The sequence below is a fragment of the Musa acuminata genome, chromosome BXJ2-3 (assembly GCF_036884655.1).
Source record: "Musa acuminata AAA Group cultivar baxijiao chromosome BXJ2-3, Cavendish_Baxijiao_AAA, whole genome shotgun sequence".
Taxonomy (NCBI): domain Eukaryota; kingdom Viridiplantae; phylum Streptophyta; class Magnoliopsida; order Zingiberales; family Musaceae; genus Musa; species Musa acuminata.
The window spans coordinates 10,373,646-10,397,111 of NC_088340.1; the positions used below are offsets into that span (position 1 = coordinate 10,373,646).

The following is a 23,466-nucleotide window of genomic DNA, read 5'->3' on the forward strand; positions in this document are numbered from 1 at the left end:
TGATAGTAAGTCCTTTGAAATCTCACTAAATTAAGAGTCGGCTAGTAGTTTGGTTAAAGTTTTTGATTTTGATAGAAAGGTCCTGTGGTCAAATCTGTCCTTATACACATGACAAAGTTTTTGATTTTGATAGAAAGTCTTCAAGTTTTTGACTTGAAGAACAGATACACATGACAAATTTGAGCTAGTGTTTCACTATCTTATTTAATCAACAATCTGTCATATTTTATGAACACCAAAATTGAGCATGAACTATCCTGCACACCCAAGAATGACCTGGGAAAATAATATGCCTTTAATTTCTACAATTACAGACGATTAGTCACTTCCTATAGATATGCCGGTTGAAATCTATGTCACTCTAAACTAGTTGGTGATGCTACTTTCTCTTTTAGTAGGTCACTGAGAGTATGAAAACCCTTTGTCGATATAGTACGTCTACGTCGTTGCACGGTACGAGCAGGAGGGGGATCCATGTGAAAGCACACCATAATGATTGTGAGATTGTCCATAGCACCGCGCTTCATCGCCTCCTGGACCAGTTCCTTGCAACAGGTCGTCGCATCATTGTGCTCTTGCAGCTGTCGCCTTGCAAAATCTACAGCGTTTTGGTTTGAGAAGACGTCCCATATGCCATCACTGCCTATTAGTAAGAATTCGTCCTCCTTTGTCAACATGATCTTTTTCAGCTCTGGTTCAGCAATGAGTAGTCCGTTCGGCTGGTCAATATCTTTCAAGCCTTCGAAACCCCAATCACCGAGGGCTCGAGTGACGGCAAGCTCCCCATTTAAGTAGGCATCATCTACTATGAAGCCACCGAGAGATTCGATGCGCTTTCGCTCGTTTGCACAAGAAGGCTTGTGGTCCTTGGACATTTCTATAGCCACGCCTCGTTGGGAAAGCACTGCTCGGCAATCTCCAGCGTTTGCAACCAGAAGAGATCTACAAAGACATTCTCATTAGTATTAATAGGAAGTGCCACAAGCATAATATTACGCTCCATTTCACTCTCTCGAAAGAAAACCAACAAAAAGGAGTATCTCATGGAATTATGTTATGAAACCTAAAAAAATATTGTCGTAGATGAAACATGTTTCTTTTTTTTCAAGTATAAAGAAGTTGTTGTAAAGATGCTAACACCCACACATTGGCTTGATGAGACTAAACTCTTAGTTTGTCTTTAGTACTAGTTTATGAAGAAAAGAATCAATCACTAGAAGAGTTATGCACTTTAGAAAGAAGAAGCCCGCCTACCTTCCAAGTATCATTGCTGATAGAGCGGTTGTGCCGGAAGATGGGGTAAGTGGAGGAGAGCATGTCTTCGCAAACTGTAAGTCGGTTTCCAAATATGATCTAACAATAACCTTTTCAAGCTCAAGAGGAAAATCAGAATCTTCCACGATGACCATCGGTAGGTTGTCACGTACAAAATGTGCAGCATCTTTTCCTCCATGCCCATCGAATACCTAAAGAACAGAAATCATTGTAAGATATTTGACTCAATCTACAGTATGACAACAAAGTGTAGTGTCAATATTGAAATCAAGTGGCTGTTCTTCTTAGAAATGATTGTATCAATAATGACTACCTCTTTCATCAAGAGAGTAAAAAAGAGTATAAAATTTTCATGAGAACTTTGCGTTTAAAGAAGTATTCAAAATCTCAATGGTTTTGTTTTACTAATTTACTAAACGACTCTTGCAGACATCGGCGACCTAAATCATGCATAGCTTGGTCCAAAGGAAGCTACTGTATGTACATCAATGAAATTAAAGCACACAACAATGTCCTCGGAAAATTTAAACTAGTGTAAAGTGCGTAACCTAGAAAAGCCATTGAACACATTATCAAACCTTTTGGCCATCCAACGTTTGCCTCTTTAACAGTCAACAAGAAAACATGGACCAAATATGGCAGGTAGATGTCATTTGGCTGAGCAAGAAAATGGACATCTTGCCAACTCAAATGTGGAAAACAGATGCAGTTTATGATGCCTTTTGTGAAAGGTCAGTCACATTGAGAAGAACGGCCTTTGCTTCAATGATTTATTTTAGGATCAAATGATTAAGAAACCCAAATCAATCATGAGAAAGAAAGATAGGAGTTGGAAGTTGACACAGACATAATGAATAAACAACATTATGAGCCAATACACTTCTTATCCAAGCAAACAAACAGTTTGCATTCATATTACTTTTGACTCTACTTACATATATCAATATAAGAGTTAAATACATTCTACATGTAAGTCAAGATGCACAGCAAGAAGGTCACGAAGTAATGATCACCGAGCTTATTACAGGCACTGAAGTTTTTTAAGGGGCTATCGCCTAACCATTATTTTCAAGATGTTTCATGATGAACTGCACAACAGAGTTCTAAGATATTTCTTGAGTTAAAATAAACCTTAAGATCAGAAGTCGCACATTGGATGTCTGGACTGATAGGAAAAAAAAGGGACTTAAGTCCTGTGGTTTTGGTTTTAGGCATTTTCGAAGCAACGAATCACACTGAAAGGTTCAAATTTCTAGATAATGTATTATGACATGCAGGTGGACAGTTATCAACCTTAATGAGACATAGAACTTATAGATAAAAAAATAATAAGCATGAACGAATAACAACAGAGCTACTATTATCACTCACTCCATAGAAGGAAATAGCCTCTCCTTTGAGGTTACGACAGCCGAACTTTTTAGCTAGATCACTGATGCATATATGAGTATCTTCCATATACGATCGGGTGCCAATGTCAGACCATTCCCCCGAACGAATGATGGGGACAAAGTCCGTTGTCGGATTCACATCGTCTATCGCGACTGTATTCACACTTCTATTCGTCTGTCAAAAGAAACATTGTTAGTAACATGTATGAACAAGAGGCAGGAAAGAAGATCTTCCAGATCTATAAAACACTTAATGACAAAATCAAAAGGTGTAGTCTTCACTTCAAGCTCTCACACTCTCTGATTAAGTTTAAGCATTGCAAAGATGCGATGACTTGAGATGAAAAAGAAAATCCATAATGAGTGATGCAAAGCTACCAACAAACACTTTACGTGTTCGAGTTTATGTTTCATCATGACATACATGTAAGTCAATATCATTACAGTAAAGACTCTATTCATGTAAGTCAAGATCACAAAGTAATGATCGCCGAACTTATAATATCATTACAGTAAAACTCTGGGTATCGAAAAAAGCAGTGACAGATAAATTCATCAACACAAATCACTACATGAAAAACATATTCTCTGATTTCAGAAGCCAACATCAGAAATCAACAACAACACGCAGTTCCGGATATATGCACAGGAACCATGACAATGCACGATCAGAAACAATCAGAAGAATCGATAGAGCTAGAAAAATGACCATCGAAGAATGAAGATGGCAAACATAATCCCAAGAGGCACATAAACCTATCAGGACAGTAGCAATCATTTCATCAAGACACTAGCAAAAAATTTCTAAGTGAGACAGTAACAACACTGAAGTTCATAAAGAATCTGAAACAATTTACACAACAAATATATCAATTTAGTTTCCATCTCTGTGATTTCGCAGCAGATTGATCAAGCCTTAGAAAGGACAGCAAAAACAAGAAGCTGCTGAAGCAATTCAAGAACATTAATGTGTGTATGTGAAGAATAATCAGACCTAGAAAAGACAGCTAAAACAAGAAGCTACAGCAATCGTGCAATTCAATATAAAGTAGCATGGAAAACGAGACACAGAAAAATCCTCGACTCGATTAAATAAGAAACAAAAGAAAACCAAAGAAGAATATTAGATAGAGACCAACACGGATCATCCAAAAAGGGGAATGCACTACGAGCGACAAGTAAATTAACATATACATATATATAATATGAATATATGTCGAGAACTTATGGTCGAACAAGAAGAGCAGCATGAAGACGACATTCGAGAGAAAGGAAAAGAAAACATAAGCACAGGGCACTAACAGGGCGATTGTCAAAACTGGAGCTTTTTCCCACCGTAGCATCGCAAGATAGCAACTTTTCCGTCTCCTCCGATACCTCCCCTATCTCGTCCTTCACGCACATGGCGGTTCTGCTCGAGGACCGACGAACCTGAGCGGTTCAACAGAGTCAATTTCCCAGAGGGAGAGAACAGCAGCATACGGCATAAACAAGAGAGAGAAGAGGGGAGGGGGAGAAGATTCTGAGAATATGTTGTAAGAGACGCAATGGGGTAATTGGGGGATGGGATCATTTGGTGGAGTGGGGGTTAAAAGGTAGGTCGAGGGAGCAGAGAGCGTCGAGGAAGGAAAGGAAACGAGAGGAGCAGGTGGAGATTTGTGTGCGTGTGTGGCAAAAGCGTGGCCGGAAATAGGAGATTTTTGCTTAGATTTCATTTTTGCGGCTTTGTCACCTCTTTAGATTTTTCTTTTCTAAAAATGTTCCATTTGGATTTCTCTTTCTTTTTCTTTTTATCACGTGTGTTTTTCTAACTCTATTTTTATATAAAAAATTATTTTTAAATGTCTCTAGAAAATATCCTAATATTCGATAATAAACATATTTTAAAACATATAATTTTTCGTCTAATTTTTCTTATGACATGATATCTCTCGTTACAATAATCTAAATCATTTATTAATTTTATTTTTCTCTAATGCTATTAAGTCGGTTCCTCGTCGTAAAATATGATCGAGAGTGTTGCACGACTCAGGTAAATTAACATATCATTAAATATATATTTTACTTATATAAGTATTAAAAATCTTGATACATCTAAGCTCGGTGAAAGATAAATACGATCTGAAAGGATAAAACAATAAAAATTTAACCACAAATGAGACTCTTTCACTATATAAAATAATTATATTTGTAGGACAAAAACCAAAAGATTTCTATAAAATAATTTTGCTTTCAGCCATCTGATTCTCATATGTGTTTTGATGAAAAATTGGGCCAGTATTAATATTATCATGACAAATCACCTGTAGAAATATAATAAAATATAATGAAATATTGCATGTTTGCATGACTCACAAGCAATGGATCTAACATTTCTCATCAATCATGTTAATTATAGGTATGCAATTGTATATATTGAGACATAAAGAAGTAGACCTTCATGACCTACAAGGATTTAATTATAGAGGATGCCTTGTTTCACACCTAATGTTGATTATTTTTATTTTTAAGATAATAATTAATTGCTATCATGGTATTCTTTTTGTTCCCTTTGACTTGACCAACAAAAAGGGTTTTTGATTTTTGAGCTACATGATTCTTATAATCTTCATCAAAACATAATCAACTTGAAGTATGATTTGATTAAGACTAATCCAATAATTTGTGATGATTCATTGAATACATACTTAGAGGATGTGATCATAGTATATGAACAGTTTTCAAATGTGTGAAATCATTCATCATCTCATTTCACTCACAAATTGCCTAAGCCTTTCATGTGGATAACTTATTTGCATAAAACATTGGTGCATTTGTAGTCATCATTTTACCACAATAACTAATCCATGCAGAGAGACAGAAATTTAAGCCTACTAAAAATTATCTTTTTAAAATGTTTTTATAAGAAAATAAAATATCAAACACCTCAACACATAGTAGATTCATTATGTTAGAATAATGATATAAAAATTAGTATAAGATAACTAAAGAATTGGTTTTAAAAATAGAAGAAAAGTCTTAGAAAATATAACCTGTTCTTCCTCTCGTGCCCGATGAAATTTAGATAATAAATCTATAAAGTGCAATCGAGCTCTTTTACACGCACGAACAAAAAGAGATTCTACTGCTTCCAAGTGAGACGATAAGCATGAAGTACACAAACAAGACATGTTGTCTTCAGAGAGAGAATTATAGAAGTTAAAGAAAAGATCTTTTACGAGCTAAAACAAATGATAAATCCCTCTTTATATAGAAGAAAAAGATATGTGACAGTGTGAAAATCAAACGATAATAAGTACAATGTAAACTTGGGTATAATAAAAAAATGGTAATGATATAAACAAAAAAATAAGGGGAAAAAATATTTGGAATAAAAGTTTTGAGGTTTCCTTTTCCAAAAAAAAAGAAAAAAAAAAACTTAACACGTCCTACCTTTTTTGATATTGTTGTGCGATGGATTCTTGCACAATAAAATAGTACCTATTAAAACAATATTCCTCTTGTCATGCCAAACCCAACAAATTAAATGTAATCAAGCTTGCACAATAATTGATATATTAATAGGAAATAAAAACGATTATAGTGCTGAATAAAAATGTAGCCTTGATGTCACGCAATTGTTTGTGCTCTGGGCCCCATCCATTGATAAAAATATCTTTCTTTTTTTTTTGGTCGCTTTATTTCTAGTAATTTATTGTGACATTTCGAAAGGGGTCGGATGTCGATGGAAGAGGAAGGAGTGTTGGATGCCATAATTTAGCCTCACCGAGAAGCCAAGCATCACATCAACCTTCTCTTTTGGTGGTCCCCTAATAAAAACAAGGAGGGTGGCCATTCATGTGGTGAACGAGTCATGCAACTCGTGGCCTTCAAAGTTGATGCCGTCGTTGGTGGCTTGACGTCAACGCAAAGGGTGAAGTGACAACCAAAAAAAATGTCGACGTAGGCATCGATGATGGCGTACATGATAAATATTTACTATATATTTTGTTCAAATCATAAATTATTTTTGCCTCGTCTTCCTCGTCATATAGTATTATTCATGATACATTAATATAATTATCAATTTAAGATGAAAAATGAACCCAATATGGTGTGTTTTACGAGTTATAAAAAAGGAATGGGTTGAATCAATATATTTGTTTATTTTGAATGTTAAAATGTCTTCGATATTTATTATAAATTTAGAACATAATATTAATCTTATAACTACCATTTAATGAAAGGATATTTCTATAGATGTCACTCAAATGTAGCATATCTAGTAGGCTATTTATCATGATTATATTGCATGTGTTATGTCTCTTGACCATAAATAATTATAGCATCATTCTCTCTCATTGTGTTTAAGAGTATGGACTTGTTCATCGTCAAGCACAACATCTATTTTGGAATCTCAACTATAATTATACGTATCATAAAATGACTAAATGTCTTAGTTGCATTCTTATTCAAAGCAAACACAAGGAATGCTTTGGATCTAGTTGATCATGTTGGATGTACTATTTTGTTCAAATCATAAGTTATTTTTGTCTCATCTCCATCATGATGTACTATTACTAAAACATTATTCATGATATATTAATATAATTGTATGAGAAAATGGATCAAATCTGGTATGTTTTAGGGGTTATCATGTTTGAAAAAGATAAAACAAAAAATTATTGAGGAAATTGGTGGAATTAGTACATTTGTTTATTTTGGATGTTAAAAAGTCTTTGATATTTATTTATAAATTTAGAATAAAGTATTAATCTTATAACTATAATTTATTGAGAGAATATTTCTTTAGATGTCATGTTAATGTAATATATATTGTAGGCTATCTATCATCTTTAGATGTTATAAAATGACTATTTTGAGATATCTATTTTGAAATCTCGAGTATTATTACTCATTGTGTTTAAGAGTATGGACTTGTCTATCCTCAAGCACAACATCTATTTTGGGATCTCAACTATAATTACTCGTATCATAAAATGACTAAATGCCTTAGTTACATATTCTTATTCAAAGCAAACACATAGAACATAATGCATTATTTTGTTCAAATCATAAGTTATCTTTGTCTCATCTCCATCAGTTATCATATTTGAAAAAGATAAAATAAAAATTTATTGAGGAAATTGGTGGAATTAGTATATTTATTTATTTTGGATGTTAAAAAGTCTTTGATATTTATTTATAAATTTAGAATAAAGTATTAATCTTATAACTATAATTTAATAAGAGAATATTTCTTTAGATGTCATATTAATGTGACACATATATATATCGTAGGCTATTTATCATCTCTACTAGTTAACATGATATATCTAGAGGATATTAATTAGATTACATGTGTTGAATCCCTTAACTAAAAATAATTATGATATCATTAGCTGCTTTAGAACTTATTCATCATAGAGTATAATATCTATTTTGAGATCTTGACTATTATTACTCATGTTATAAAATATGACTATGTGATGCTTTAATTGCATTATTATTGAAGGCAAAAGGAGTGCTTTGGATCTAGTTGACCACATCATATACTTTATATATATTTTTTTTCTTAAATGGATTTGTCGCTTGCAAAGGGATGCTTTGGTGATGAATTGGACTCTTTGAATGCTTTTTATATCCTAAGTGGGCACATTATATCTAAAAGATGACGTTTTGAAATTCATTATATACTTCCGATGCTTTTATGTTATAGATGGACACATCACGTGAAAAAATATAGATCTTTTAGGTTTAGTCGATCACGTTGAGTACTTGAAATATACTTTTTTTTTGTTGTAGATAAATATGTCACACAAAAAAAATATTTTAGGTTTAGTTGAACGTATTAGATTGCTTATACTACTACTTAAGTGTTATCCATGACATATTAAGTCAATGGGTTTATCAACATATCTATCTTTATTTTCTTGATATGATCAATATTGATCATCAATTTGACATAAAACATTTGATCTTATCTAGTATGTTTTACGAGTTATCATGTTTGAAAAAGAAATAAATTCTTATTGAGGTGGTTGGATCATGACTCAAGGGAATTTATTTATTTATGTCTATATTCAGTATCTTACAAAATATTGCACTGAGAGTGTGTTCAACAAAATATATTTGATAGTTGAATTAGTATATTTGTTTATTATGGGCAACAAAAGTCTGTAAGATAGCTTAATATTCATTTAGCAAGCAAAAAAAAAGAAAAAACATGAGAAGACCACTTTATGTAGTATTAATCTTATAATTATGATTTAATTAAAGAATATTTCTTTAGAAGTTATAGATATTTAATAAGCTCTTTGTGATCTTTATAAGCTAAAGTGACATTTAAAAGATATAAGCTCTTTGTCATCTCTATAAGCTAAAGTGACATGTTTAAAAGAGATTGACTGGACTATATGTTTCAAGTCTCGATCCACTTACTGGGAATAATAGTTATATCATTTGCCTGAAAAAGAAAAATACTATTCATTTTGGGATCTTGACCATTATGGTAAGCAAATTCATCGAGCATAAGGGGATGGGTGGATCACATCAAATGCTTCAGATATTCGTATATCATTTGATTTAGAGATATATTGAACTTTTTAAATACTCTCATATGTTAGGAAGATACGATATTTTGGGATTCATCATACACTTTGATGCTCCGATAAACACATCATATGAAAAAGAAATTAAAAAAAACTTTAGGCTTAGTTGTTGATATAAGGTACATTATAAGAAAATATATCAACGCAAAGGGGATGATTGTATTGATTAATTCAAATACTTCTGTGTCCTATAAATATGAAGTGTAAGAAGGGATGCATGGACGATGTAGACACACATAAGCCTTTTTATGCATTAGTGTTAATAGTTCTAGTAAATGCAAAAAGTTGATAACGTAATAAAGGACTACATTTTCGAATCATTTACCTACATTATATTGTCTAAGCTTTCTACTTTTGGCATCATTGATTTAACGCTAGTACTACTTGTATGATTAGTATAATGATGATCACATTCAACTTGTATGAAACGTTATATCTCTTTTATGAGAGCAAATTACAATTCAATTTTGAATTCTTAAACAACGGACAGTATATATTGGCTTAAAAAAGGGCAGATACTTCTTAGGCACAGTGATTTGATTCTCAATTATCTAATTAAGTATAACTTATGATTGATGTGGAAGGCTCCTAATGATATATTACTTTTAATGAGAGGGATTATGAGTTCTTCTATATATCCTTAGCATATAAAGCTATTGCTTGTGTAAGTGAACTATCAATCTTCCAAATTATCTAAAGAAATTGATATGTTGCATTATCAAAGTGAAGTTCAATGAATTAAACCAAATTACTAGATGGATCGTGTTATACATTAATGATGCTTATAATGCAAACACTTACAAGGGTGGGATTAGATTTGATTAAGAAACTCTAATGGTTTACATCAATGAAGCATCTCATGATTGAACCAAACAATAAGACTTTCAAAATTTATTATTATTATTATTATGTGAAAAGTTTATGGGGATAGAATTTATTGATATATATATATATATATATATATATATATATATATATATATATAGGAGAATAAATGACTAATTATGCAAAATAATCTAAGTTAGATAAATTGTGACATGTCAATTGGTCATATGATCTCTATGCACTTTTATACTCCAATGAGAATGGTCAAAAAATTCTTTTAGTACTTCTTAGTATAACTAAAATTATTCTTTTAGAGAAAAAATATTTTTTTTTGTAAAAATAAGTCTTGGATTTAAATTCACATGATGTTTTATTTAATGTTAAAAAAATTGGTTGATCCCATTTTTATCCACAATAATAAGAATTTTTAGTACTTGTTAGTGTAACTAAGAAGTACTCCAATGAGAATGGTCAAAAAGTTATTTTAGTACTTCTTAGTGTAACTAAAATTATTCTTTTAGAGAAAAAATTAAATCATTTATAAAAATAGGTCTTGGATTTAAATGGAATCCAGTTCTATTAGAATTTTGATAGTTTGAAGTCTTATTTTATTCAAAATTGAACTCAAATACACTCATTCATAAACCTATCCAAAAAAAATCAAATTTGATACTTAATTATCCTAAATTTATCATGAACATAAAAACCTACTAGAATATGATACTCAAGTAGAATAATAAAAGTTTGAGATCGATTGGTGGAAGTTGATACTATTACATCGGAAAATGAACTAAGGTATACTCATTCACAAAGCATGGCAAAAAAAAAAAAAACCAAATTTGATAATTAAAATTTATAAAAATATAAAAATTAACACAATCTTTGTTAGAATCATGTTGTAGTGGAATCATGAAAGTTTGAGATAATTTGATTAAAGTTGACCCATAATACTCAAAAATAAATTGATCCACATAACCTACCAAAAAACATACGAAATTGGATGATTGATGATCTTAAAATTATAAAAGAAAAAAAAAATACTAAGATCCCTAATAAAATAATGTTCTAATAAAATTATGAAAGTTTGATATCATTGATGGAAGTTTACTCGTTACAGTTGAAAACGAACTAAAATATCCTTATTCACAAAAACTACAAGAAAAATTAAGTTTGATAATTAATTATCTCAAATTCATCATAAAATAAAAAAAAATATATATATATAATTTTTGTTTGAATATGTTTTGGTAGGATTGTATCAATTTTAAGACATTTGGAGACATGTAAATTCTACAATTGAGTGTACTTTGATTCAAATTGAGTATATTTTGGTGAACTTTACTTAAAATACCTCAAAGATACACATTCATGCTCATATATGATTATAACACTCGTTTAGAGTTTTTTTCTAGAATTTTAGGAATATTATTTATTTAATTTGACATACTTCAATATAATTCTTTAATCAAGTATATTTCAATTAAAAATCTAGTATATTTCGATGAAAATTATCTAAAATATTTTAAACTTGTCCATTGATGTCACGTACAATTATAACAATCACTTGTTTTTTTATTTTTGAATAATTTTAGAAATATTATTTTTTAAAATTTTATGTGCCTTCCAAGCAGGAGAAAGAGGTAAAACATATGGAAGAGAAGGTGAAAAGATGAGAAGAGACAAAAGAGAATGAGGAGGGCAACGAGGGAGAGGAGGAAGAAGAGAAAAGATGAGAAAAATGAGGAAAAAGAAGAGGAAGAAGAAGAAACAAAAGAGGGTTCGCAAAATGGGAGGAGGAAGGGAAGATAAATGATGAGAATTTGTAAACTCAAAAGAAAATAGATGAGGAAAAAATAACGATAGAAGAGAGGGGACGAATTAAAAAGAGGTTGATGAAAGAGAAAAAAATGATAAAGGAGAATGAGGAGAAAACGAATGAAACATAAATATACGAGACAAAGAGAGAAAAAGAGAAAAAGACAAATGAAGATGAGGTAAAAAAAAAAAAAACCATGGGTTAAGAATTTTCATGGAACCAATGGGTCAATTCAATTTCACAAAAAAAAATCATTAACCATGTTATCAACTAGAAAAACTATTGTATATTCATAAAAAGAAATACCGATTGGTATATTTTTTTTAACCAGTAAAATTTCCTATATATCTCTAATTATAACTAGCTTAGCCAGATCATCATTTTGGATCCATAAGATCATCGGGTTCGGATCTGAGAGCGGATCCATTACGGTAACACCGTTGACTGCTCAGCGGATCCAACGGCATCAACGGCCTGATATATTCGCCGAGCCTTCGAGCCCCGCCTCCCCCATCAGCCTCCTTCGCCCTCCGCCACTTCGCCACTTCGCCATGTCCACCTCTGCCCCCGCAGCGCAAGAAGATGTTCTCCGGCCGGCTTCTCCTCCTCCTCCTCCTCATCCTTCAGAGTCCTGCGGCGAGCTCGTGGAGCCATCGGTCTTGGGCCTCACGCAGGCCGTCCCCTTCTCCTCCGGAAACCCTAGGATCGAGGAGACCCGAGGAATCATGTACCTCTACCCCGAAGACGCCACCTCTTCATCCATTCTTCCTGTACGTTTCGTCATGTCTTTGAAGTTTCAAGAATCTAGGGTTTCTTGCGTTTTTTGATCTTGGCGAAGTAGATTGTAGGAAGGATTTTTGGTTAGCTGAAACTGGAGTTTCGGCGTTTCATCCTGTCTTCCTTGTATTTTGGAAGTTTCAAGAGTCAAGGTTTATAGCTTTCTTTGATCTTGGCAAGGATGATCAACAAAAGGGTTTGTATCTTGGAAGCTTCGAGAATCTAGGGTTTCTAGCTTTCTTGGATCTTTGCGAGGCTGATTGTAGAAAGGGTTTAGGGCTAAATGGATCCGGAATTTTAGTGTCTCAGAGGGTCGTCCTTGTATCTTGGAAGTTTCAAGAATGTAGGACGTGGTGCTTTCTTAGGTCTCGACGAGGTTGATTGTAGGACGGGTATAGGATTAAGTGGAAACGGAGTTAGTGTATCATCTGGTTGTCCTTATATGTTGAAAGTCTCAAGAATCTCGGGTTTCTTATTCTCTTTGGTCTTGGCAAGGCTGCTTATAGAAAAGGTTTCTGGTTAACTGCAAGTGGAATGTTGGTGCCAGGTCCTTGGATATTTTCAGAGTCTAGGGTTTCTTGCTTTTCTTGATCTTGGCGAAGTTGGTTGTAAAAGGGTATATGGTTAAATCGAATGAGAACTTTGGTGTTTCATTGGATTCTCCTTTTATCTTGGATGTTCCAATCTAGAGTTTATTTGCTTTTTTTTTGGTCATGATAAGTTGAATGTAGAAACGCCTTAGGATTAAACGGAACCAGATTTTCAGTGTTTTCATCAGGTCATCCTTGTGTCTTGGAAGTTTTAAAAATCTAGGGATTCTTGCATCCTTTGATATTGGCAAGGTTGATTGTAGAAAGGGTTTGTGTTAACTGGAATCAGATTTTTGTGTTTCATCAGGTGGGAAGGAAGCCTCTTGTTTGTGTCATTGCGGTGCCGAACCACATGACATATGCTGATTTCTGCCAGTTCTGTGGTGCCTTCATTCAGCGCATGTTTGATATGCGAATTGTTAGGTAAGTGATTAAGATGTGATCCATGTTTTTTTCTACCAAGAATTTCTTTTCTTTTCAGATGTTTATCAGGGCTTTTATGCGTTTGCTTGGTTTGGCAATTGGCTTACTATTCTCGTGTTCTTCCCTCTTAGAACTAATGGTGTGGAGGATCAGTATAGCGTGATTATAAGGTTTGATGATCAAACGTCTGCAGATGGATTCTATCAACACTTCAATGGGAGGAGTTTTTCGTCTCTCGAGGTTTGTAGTCGATATGTCTTTTGGTTTAGAAACATCAAGTAAATGGAAAGTAATGCCTTGACCTGTTTATCTATGGTTGGACCTTCTGCTTTCGGGGCACAGGGTGATATATGTTCTGTCCATTACACCGTCGATGTACAGTACACAGGATCCATAGAACATGCACAAAGTTCGTTGACAAGCTCAGCCGAACTGCCTACTTGCCCAGTTTGTCTTGGTAAGTATTTTGAAATAGGATTTAAAAAAGGGAAAAATCAAGCAGACATTAATTTCATCGACACAAACAGATATTGCTTCTAGGATTGAAACGGACATAGATGAAAGTGCTGACATGTTTAACAATATGTAGACCAATCAGACATATCTTACTCCTTGACCTTGTTATGCAATTATCTAGACCATTCATACAGGTTTTACACCATTACCTTTTCCCATATTTACTGATGATCCTAGGATGTACTGGAGGACCTTGGTTGTTATGAATATTGTTTATAATGGAAAGGCACTGTGTGGAAAGAAACTTTTTCCAATTTGATGAGTGTTCACTGTAGTAATTGACATTTGGTTGAAGCTTTAACCTGTGCAGAAACCTACCATGAAATGTGACTATCATAAAATCGTGTTTATAAGAATCTCTGTTAAATGGTCCACTATCATTGGAATTCCATAAAAAAAAAGGTGCTTAGTGTCCTTTTCTCTTTTGGTTAAAGGATATTTTTGCTTGCATTGTGTTCTTTTGGTGAAGGCATGAAAAAAATATTGAGTTGCAGTTTTGACTTGCAACGATTTGCCCTTCTTGATCTAGTGATACTTTTTTATTGAGTGATCATTTTTGGTTAGGGAAATATATAACCGTTTGTCAGTACTGGTATATAGGTCCTTTTGATTGCATTAATTAATAGGTACCAAGATGTCAGTAAGCTGGGCTTAGGTTTTCTGGAGTTTTATACCTTATAATATGTTGTAACATGAATTATGTTCAACTAAATAGTTGGCATGACATCTTATATTCAAATAGGCAGATATATGGACATTGGACGCAAACCGTACAAATCTGTAATAGCTACTTAAGAAAAACCTTTAGATTGCTGGAGTAAAGAAGTGAAAAATTCAAAGGGATTTTGGGGAGTATCATCATGTGAAAAATATTAAGAGATCACATTAATTTTCCTCCTCATATTGGCCTCCTATGTCTCTTTCCCACTACTGATCACATTCTCTTGGCCCCTTGAATTCACTAGTTATGATTCCTTAGTTCTATGGATGTGATTCTCTAATAAACTGCCATCTTGGAACTAGCTTACAGCATGGAATATTCTTTCTGATGCTGGAAAACTGCAATTATGATCCTTATTCTACTAAACAAAAATTCAAGCTAAATGCTTGCACAAGAGCTATATCCTTTTTTACTTTAATTTTTTTCCATGGTGAGATGACTCATTTTACTCATCATTAGTGATATTTGGAATGATGCTGTCTTGAATGTTGTCTACACATTAAATTTTGTAGAACTAAATTTCCCTAGAAAGAATCTTGGATTGTTTATATTCTCTGCTTCCTATGTTATGGATAGGATCTGATTACCAAATTACCATGTTTAGCCCATTGGGTACCTGCACATTTGACATAATAATTAACTTCACATTTTTGGTATGCTTGTTCTATCGTATGATATATTGACATAATGTACCAAACTGAACTTGAGCAAGGCACACATGTAGTCAGGCATTGCCAAGTGACTGGTTCTAGAAATATGAGCCTTGGGCTACACAAAAGAAGTGACAGGTTGAGTGATGTGGGCCATTTAGTCCTTGCCTATGCCAACTGTCAAGTTTATTGTTTTATTTATTATAATTATTTAAAAATGCCATCAATTTAGTTTTACCTCTTCATTATTCAACTCCGCACATTTTATTTGGTTAAGTTGTACTGATTTTTGATTCTTAATGCAGAGAGATTAGACCAAGATACTGGTGGCATACTTACAACAATTTGCAATCATACTTTTCACTGTTCATGCATATCAAAATGGACAGATTCTTCTTGTCCGGTGAGTGACATCATTTGCTTATGTAGTATTTGAACTTCTAAATTCATTTTAACAAAATAGCTAGTTAATGCTGTTTGTTCCTCTCTATCGATATGTTGCCTCATCGAGAAAGGTCTTTGTGGAACTTGTCAACATGTCCTATAATATGCACTTTTTTACCAATGGTTGGAATTTTTTTTATGAAAATCTTATGATTGTTCATTTTTCAATCCTTTATCAGTGACGTTGTAGGAAATATATTTTTAACATCATGAAGGTTGTGCCTCGCTCTATATTAACATCTCTAGTTGTTGTTGTCTTGAAGTCCCTTATTTTCCTTATTAAAGCATGAAATTGTTCTATTATCCAACTTTGATTTTGTATTATGCATGTATCATTTGTGTGACACCATGATTAGTCGCACATTAGGTATGGGAAGGCTTTATGATTGCACGTGTAACATGTGGTCATATAGGTCAACAACTAATAGCTCAGACTTGAGCATGTTCGTCATCTGATCTATCGAATTATTGGGTGAACTAGGGATAGTTGGCATCAAAGTTAACCCAATAACACTTATGTGATGAGTTGACCCAACTAAGGATGCAAAAGGCACAATCACGCATGAAGGTATCATTGAGCCATTGACCTCATATGCTCCTACAAAGTAATGATGTTGGGTCATGTGCAGGGTTCTAATGAGGACGTCAAGCTTTCGAAGAGGGAGGAGAGATTGATGGGGCTTTATGATGATACATAAGGCTAGATGGACCAACTACTAGTAGTTCAATCTTAAGCATTTTAACCATAAAGTTTGTTGCATGGTCCACCAAGTTACTAGATGAGTGGGTGTATCGAGTTTGGTTAGTTTCTAACAATTTGACTTCATCTATTGGTCATATAATATTAAATGTAGTACACATATAATTCGGGTTTGTTGTACTGAGGTGTATTGCCTGGTATGGGCGATATGTACTGGTTCAATAGGGGATCGGTATGCAGATTGCTCTATGTTGGACGATACACGTTACATGATCTCGTATCAAGCAATACGGGGTTTGTATTGGTCAATAATAGTCAGATTTTGAAATGGTCAATTTGACCATTTGAACCATAGGAAATGGTTTTTAAATCCTTTTCTCCCCCCCGCTTTCAACTCATTTCATTTAAACTCTTCCTCATTCACCTCTTTCTAATTTTTATATTTTCACTCTTTCAAACTCAACAGAGCTGTGATTTATAGATTGGATCAAATTTGGCGACTAGTTTAAGAGGATTAAAATGAAGAATACTCTAATCAAGAGGAACTAGAGACACCCAATCGTCATAGTCGTCCACCCAGTGTGCAAAGGCAAAGACAAAGGGGAAGACAGTAGGATCAGTCACACCATTGGAAAGAATTGAGTTTAGCGACGTGACACGTTCTCAATCGCATTCAACAATCCACTCGGTCTAGAGACATGGCAGCGATGTGGATAGCAGTGCCTCGATTGATGATTGGCGGTGACGTCAGAGAGTCGATAGTCTTGTCTACACACTTTGAGCTTGGTGTAGGGACCAAGGAGTAGTATTTTATACACGCTACTCAAGATTTCAGATTACGGAGCTCATCGAGGTACTAGTCAAGTTTATACACGAAAAGAGAAGGGGAAGGCAGTGAATGATTTTGAACAAATGCGATGGAGCTTACACAACGTAGACATAGAGCGAAACTCGTCGTATTTACAAGCGTCATATTGTAGAGAATCTTACGGCCAAAAACGGTACGGTGATTGTTAGTCTTTTTTTTTTTTTTTTTTTTCCGAGCAACAATACGATGATCGATTTTATGACACGGAGCAATAGATCGGTGGCGAAAGTAGAAGTTCTAACATTCTCTATGGTCTGCACCAATACATGCCATAGTTGTCCTTGACTCAAGAGCTACCTTGACACATGTGATTCAGGACAATCAGACTATAACCATCACCACATTGATGCACCAATGGCATATGGTGCATCAATATACTATGTCATGGGATCAATTTCAGGATTGAGTTCGACAAACATATCAAATTGATATACAGATATATAGGATTGAGGACCCCGATCCACTACCCTATAGGGTCTTATCTTTTTTTTTTTTTGGTAGAACCAGGTATATTTATCGATTGATTACTTGATTCATTTGAATCTTAAAGTTTAAGTTGTTTAAGAAATAATATGATAATTCAGATCATTTTTTTGTAAATAATTCAATATTAACGGAAGGGTGATCTGGAATGTACCACAAAACTTCTCAAAGTTCGAAAAAGATATGTCATTATTCTTTCCTAATTTAGTTTATTTTTACTAAAATTATACTAAATTTATATTTATTTCTAATTTAAAAATCTTAATCTAATTTTATTTTTAATTTTTAAAAAAGTTTTGGAGTTATTTTTGGTAATTTTTTCTACCATCAGTATGCCTCATTGTATTGACATGTGGTACATCGGTATGTACGATAGCAATGGCCCATCGATACACTGATATGGACCTGGAAGACCTTGGTTATAATTATTGTGACATTGTAGGCTATCTATTGATTTAATAATGTGGCTAATAGAGTCCAGAAGGGTCAAGCTAATATGATTAAACATGTCTGTTAGGAAGGAAATTTAAACAACAACTAGTAAATCTGAGATGTAATTAACAAGATATTTTTCATCCTTCCCAAAATTTAAAAATGTCTTAAATAGAGTTTTTCCTTATTTGATTTAATTTATTTTTATGTGAATCTAAACAAGGAGATAGTTGAAATCTTCCTCCATCTTGGGTGGATATGAATCAGGTTATAAAATTAATTTTAAAATAATTTATTATGAAATTATTTTTTATATTATCTTTTTGAGAACTCTTCCTCATCTCCTGTTTAAAGATGACAACTCTTCCTCTTTCCTTGCTGATTGCCTCTCTCCGAGAGAGAATGAGGAAGAGATTGTCTTGTTAAAGGGAGAGGTAGGTCCTCTGCCCCTTTTTTGATCTAAAATTTTTAGTTATTATTGTTTTTGAAAATTTAGATGCATGGAGTTACATTGTTTATTTAAGTATTTAATAATAAATTTTATATCCTGCCTAACATGTCTGCTTAACATGGAAGTAGATTTCAACCATTTCCTTATTTTGAATTACAAACTAGGAAATGAATTAAATTAAATAGGATAAAATTTCATGGTCTAATGTTTTTCTAAACTATGGTAACTAAAGTGTCACAATGGAACATTCTTAATAATCCTGGGTCGATTTGCACAATACACAACAAAAATTTCCCTACTTGCTTGGTCTGATCTGAAAATTTCCATTCTAGTGGTGGGAACGGCTCATACATGGAATGACATTCCTGCTTCAAATCTTAGGGCATAGACTTTTTCATTTGATCAGTTCATCTGTCAAATGCCAAAGTCTGTTTTTTTAAATGTTTAAATTTGATTGCCTATTTGATAACAGATATATATATATATATGAGATTTTCTCTCTGATATAACTGCTGTGTCAAAATGTCTTGTTATTGTGGCTTACTCATGTGTTGAATAGGTTTGCAGATATTGCCAGCAACAACCTGAAAAATCAACATGTTCTGTTTGTGGGACTTCTGAAAATGTTTGGATATGCCTTATATGTGGTTTTGTTGGCTGTGGAAGGTAGATTTTTATGCCATATGGTGCAATAATGGAATGTTAAAGGAAATCTAATTGTATCTTGTGCTGTATTTTACCGATTTTGCAGTTACAAGGAGGGTCATGCTATCAATCATTGGAAAGAAACACAACACTGCTATTCACTTGAATTGGAAACTCAGCGTGTATGGGATTATGTTGGGGACAACTATGTGCATCGGCTAATTCAATCAAAAACTGATGGGAAGTTGGTTGAGTTGAATTTTCACTGTGCTTATGCTGATGATAAGCATGGAAGTTGTGAATGTAGTGAGGAATCTGGTTTTAATGAGGCTCTTCTGAACAGTAAACTCGAAGCTGTAACGTATTAGTTTCATGTCACATTTAAGGAACTGCAATATTCCACATCCACTCAATTTATAGTATTCACTTTTTTGTCTCTTCAGATTATTGAAGAGTACAATGACCTACTCACATCTCAACTAGATAATCAAAGAAAAGTATGTGCCTTTTCTCTCTTAGGTCACCTTGTTTATCCATGTCTTACTTGCTTCCATTAAGTATTTAGATCTGGTTTATAAATGAACTGTAACATGTCATTAACAAGCTACTATGTACCAGCTGACATGCATGATAAATGCTATTGTTTGCTCATCTGCTTAGTGATAATGATGCTTGTTTCTGGAACTATAGCATTATGAATCCGTGCTGCTGGAGATCAAGGAAGAGACAGAGGAGAAAATATCTGAGTCTGTTGAAAAGGCTATTGGTTTGAAACTTCACAAGTTACAAATGAAGCTTAACAAATGCATTGAAGAGAAAAGGTTTTTTGAAGATGTAAGTTACTGCATCATTATGTTATGGAAAATGTATATAGTTTTAGTGAGCTTGTAAATTGTGCCTAGTTTACGGTAGTCTTCACTGTTAATGACTGCAGGCTATTTCTCTGCTTTTTGTAGATTAATGAAAACCTTATGAAAAATCAAGAGATGTGGAAAGCAAAGCTTCAGCAATTGGAAGAAAGGTATTGAATAATTGTCCTCAAAGTTTTCATGTTTATTCTTTTATGTACAAGGCAAACATTTCTAGTTAGCACAAAAGTAGATACTTTCATAGCTAAAAATTGAAATATTTCCTTGAGACAATTTGTTTTGACAAAGTATCTAGATATTTAAAAATGATGAATATATATATATATATATATATATATATATATAGTTTTTTTGGGAGGGAACGTTGGATATACATCTGAAGCATGGAAAAGAGAACAAGTGAAATAAGGGGGATGATTTTATTTTATGTCATCATAACCCTTATTGTTTGAACAACAAACTTTTGTGTGTGATGACATTTATGTGTTGGTTTGTTGTTCTGTGTTAACCTGATTGCAAAACCATGGTGCTACTTTTCATTCATGATGCTTGCATTTATGTATTACACAAATTTTTCAGGGAGCAAGCTGCAATGAAGCTGAGAGATGAGAAAATACAAGGCTTGGAGGAACAGGTGGGTTCTGCATTATGTAATCCACTGACCTGTTGTCTTATGGCTTCTAGTTTCAAATTTTATCTTTAATATTTTAGACACTTCCAGATCTCACACTAGGGCCACTTCTTAAACAAGTCTTATGTCTGTCATTATGAACTACTGGGACGTAGCAAGGATCAACCTAACAGTGTAAACATCTGCATCTAGACAGACCTAGATTCTTATGTTGGATGTATGCGCATAATTTTTTATTCAGCTTAAGGGTAGTAAATTAGGAAAGAATCAGAATAAACCTATATGGTTTTTAGTGCTCCATTGTCAGACCTTAGATAATGTGGGATCCACGTTAAGTTTAGCCATAACATAGTCATAATAAGTTTAATAACATAGTAATTAAACCGCAGCAGTTTCCAAGAGTCAGGGATGCTAGTTCTGTATTGTGAGATCAGCAAATTGGCTTTGTCAACGGCATCCCATTCCATTTATCTGAAGAGTCAAATGATATGGGAGTACTCCAGATCTTTTGACCAAACAATCATTCCGCCTTTCATATTTCCTATTCTCTCTCCCTTGCTGCTGTTACTGGCTCACTAGTCATTGTAGGAAGAAGAGAAGGTGCAAGCAGTGATAGTGGCCGTGAAGAGAAATAAGGGGAGGTGATGGTGGTCATGATGCTACTAGTTCACTAAAGGTGAATGAAAATAGATGACGAGGAAATGGGTGGTGGAAAAAGGGAACCCAGGAGCAATTGTTCAGGGTCAAATTGAAAGAGAATCTGTTGAGGAAAAAGCAATGAGGGGGAGGCGGCCAGAGGGCAAGAGATGATGAAGTGTGGCAATCGGTTGGAAGGAGTGAGAGGGTAAAATCAGGTGGAACTTGGGTATCAGATCTTTTTATTTATTAACATAAATTTTTTGTTTGATGGATATTTTGGGTCCAAACTGTGAAGTACATAAAACGTGGGTGCATATAATTATTTTAAATGTTGTCATTATCAAAGTTGATATGGTGTTGTCAGAAGGGTCATATGATTATTGTTTCTTCTGTTTGTACTACTAGTTTAATTGACATATATATAATGATCTTATTGGACATGTAATGATCATTCGTTATTTCTGTCTGGCAGCTGGGATATCTAATAAGGCACATAGAGACTCAGAAGGTGATAGATGAGCCTCCAGATGGCTCTGTTGCAAGTGAGATCAAAGGTGGGACTATAATTCCTGTCCAGTCTGCATCCTCTTCTAGCGGCAGCAACAAACAAGGAAGAAGGAATCGAAGAAGGAACTAACAGTATTGTTGACAGACGAGAAGGTAATCTGACATCTCATACACATCCCAACCAGTTTTTTTTTTTTTTAAATGATTAGGAGCAATACCAAACTAACTTTTGTTGTACATTGGATGAGGCAAATTGAAGACTATAGAAACCTAAGAACCATTAATGTCAATATATGTAAATAGGAAAATCAAGCTATTTTCTATACTATAGTAGCTTTGGTGAAGGTTGTATTGATAAGAGCCATCCAGCAAATCAGAAGGTTGTATCACGTAGTATATATGAAGTTTGTCTTGGCTTGCATTGGATCCAGTAAAAAACTGTTCTTTTGGTCCTAGTCCTAGTCAGCATGGTACTAATAATGTAGGAGTTGATGGTCATTGCACTTCGTTCCTCATAAGACAGCGGTTCCCCGCTGGGTTCACCACTCACGTGAGAAGAAACTGTCTGTTCCCTGCTTTGCCCGAAGCAGGTGATTTGCCCCATCTCCGTTTATTTAGTTCTCGCCACGTTTAGGTAGTTAAGGTAATTAATGTAGGAGGAGGATCGAGGCGGCGGCGTCGAGGAGGATCGGCCCTCGCGTCTGATGCAGTCCGCTACGGTCCAAGGTACAGGACTTAGGGAGATCGACAGGAGATTTCGGGGCCGGGTGGATCGTGTCATTTTGACGATTTTGGGTATGACCACTTAGTTATATTAACATGGAATACCGAGGTTCATTTATTTTAATATTATTAGATTTAGTAATAAAAATATAAAAATAATTTTAATATTTGAATTAATGATAGTGGATAAGTGGCAGATGATATCATTGGGAGCTATGAGTGTTTGCCGTAGATGAGAAGATCGAGTGGTAAGAATTTTTCGACATCTATATGGATGATCTTTTCACTATTTATAGGATCTTGTCATTATTTTTTTTTCTTATTTACAATAGTCACTCGTAACTTTAAAAAAAAAAATTCTTATTTATTTTCGTATTTTTATTGATAAAATCAATAACTATAGTATAATAGATCTAGATGTTAGATCGCAACTTTGACAAGGTGCCGTTAGAGACCACAGCAACGCCACAACGAAAGATCCGTTCTGGTAGCTGGCACCG

The 23,466-nt window shown here is 33.9% G+C and overlaps 2 protein-coding genes across 4 annotated transcripts; one reads left to right on the plus strand and one right to left on the minus strand.

The window, feature by feature from the left end:
* Positions 1 to 171: 171 nt before the first annotated feature.
* LOC135607356 (probable protein phosphatase 2C 27) lies at positions 172 to 4,281 on the minus strand. 2 transcript variants are annotated; one of them, XM_065099119.1, is made up of 4 exons: positions 4,002 to 4,281; positions 2,647 to 2,841; positions 1,255 to 1,466; positions 172 to 942 (listed from the first exon to the last, which is right to left on the minus strand). In XM_065099119.1, the coding sequence occupies exons 1-4, from the start codon at positions 4,068 to 4,070 to the stop codon at positions 357 to 359; spliced, it is 1,062 nt and encodes a 353-aa protein (XP_064955191.1). In that variant the 5' UTR covers positions 4,071 to 4,281; the 3' UTR covers positions 172 to 356. The 2 variants fall into 2 exon arrangements, with proteins under 2 accessions (XP_064955191.1, XP_064955190.1); XM_065099118.1 differs by having other exon boundaries at positions 3,969 to 4,281.
* An 8,005-nt stretch (positions 4,282 to 12,286) lies between these two features.
* On the plus strand, positions 12,287 to 22,587 carry LOC135583371 (BRAP2 RING ZnF UBP domain-containing protein 2-like). 2 transcript variants are annotated; one of them, XM_065099120.1, is made up of 12 exons: positions 12,287 to 12,667; positions 13,572 to 13,687; positions 13,819 to 13,927; positions 14,030 to 14,144; positions 15,880 to 15,977; positions 19,512 to 19,618; positions 19,704 to 19,953; positions 20,041 to 20,094; positions 20,288 to 20,431; positions 20,554 to 20,618; positions 21,046 to 21,100; positions 22,209 to 22,587. In XM_065099120.1, the coding sequence occupies exons 1-12, from the start codon at positions 12,449 to 12,451 to the stop codon at positions 22,371 to 22,373; spliced, it is 1,497 nt and encodes a 498-aa protein (XP_064955192.1). In that variant the 5' UTR covers positions 12,287 to 12,448; the 3' UTR covers positions 22,374 to 22,587. The 2 variants fall into 2 exon arrangements, with proteins under 2 accessions (XP_064955192.1, XP_064955193.1); XM_065099121.1 differs by lacking the exon at positions 21,046 to 21,100 and having other exon boundaries at positions 22,209 to 22,368.
* The last annotated feature ends 879 nt before the right edge of the window (positions 22,588 to 23,466 follow it).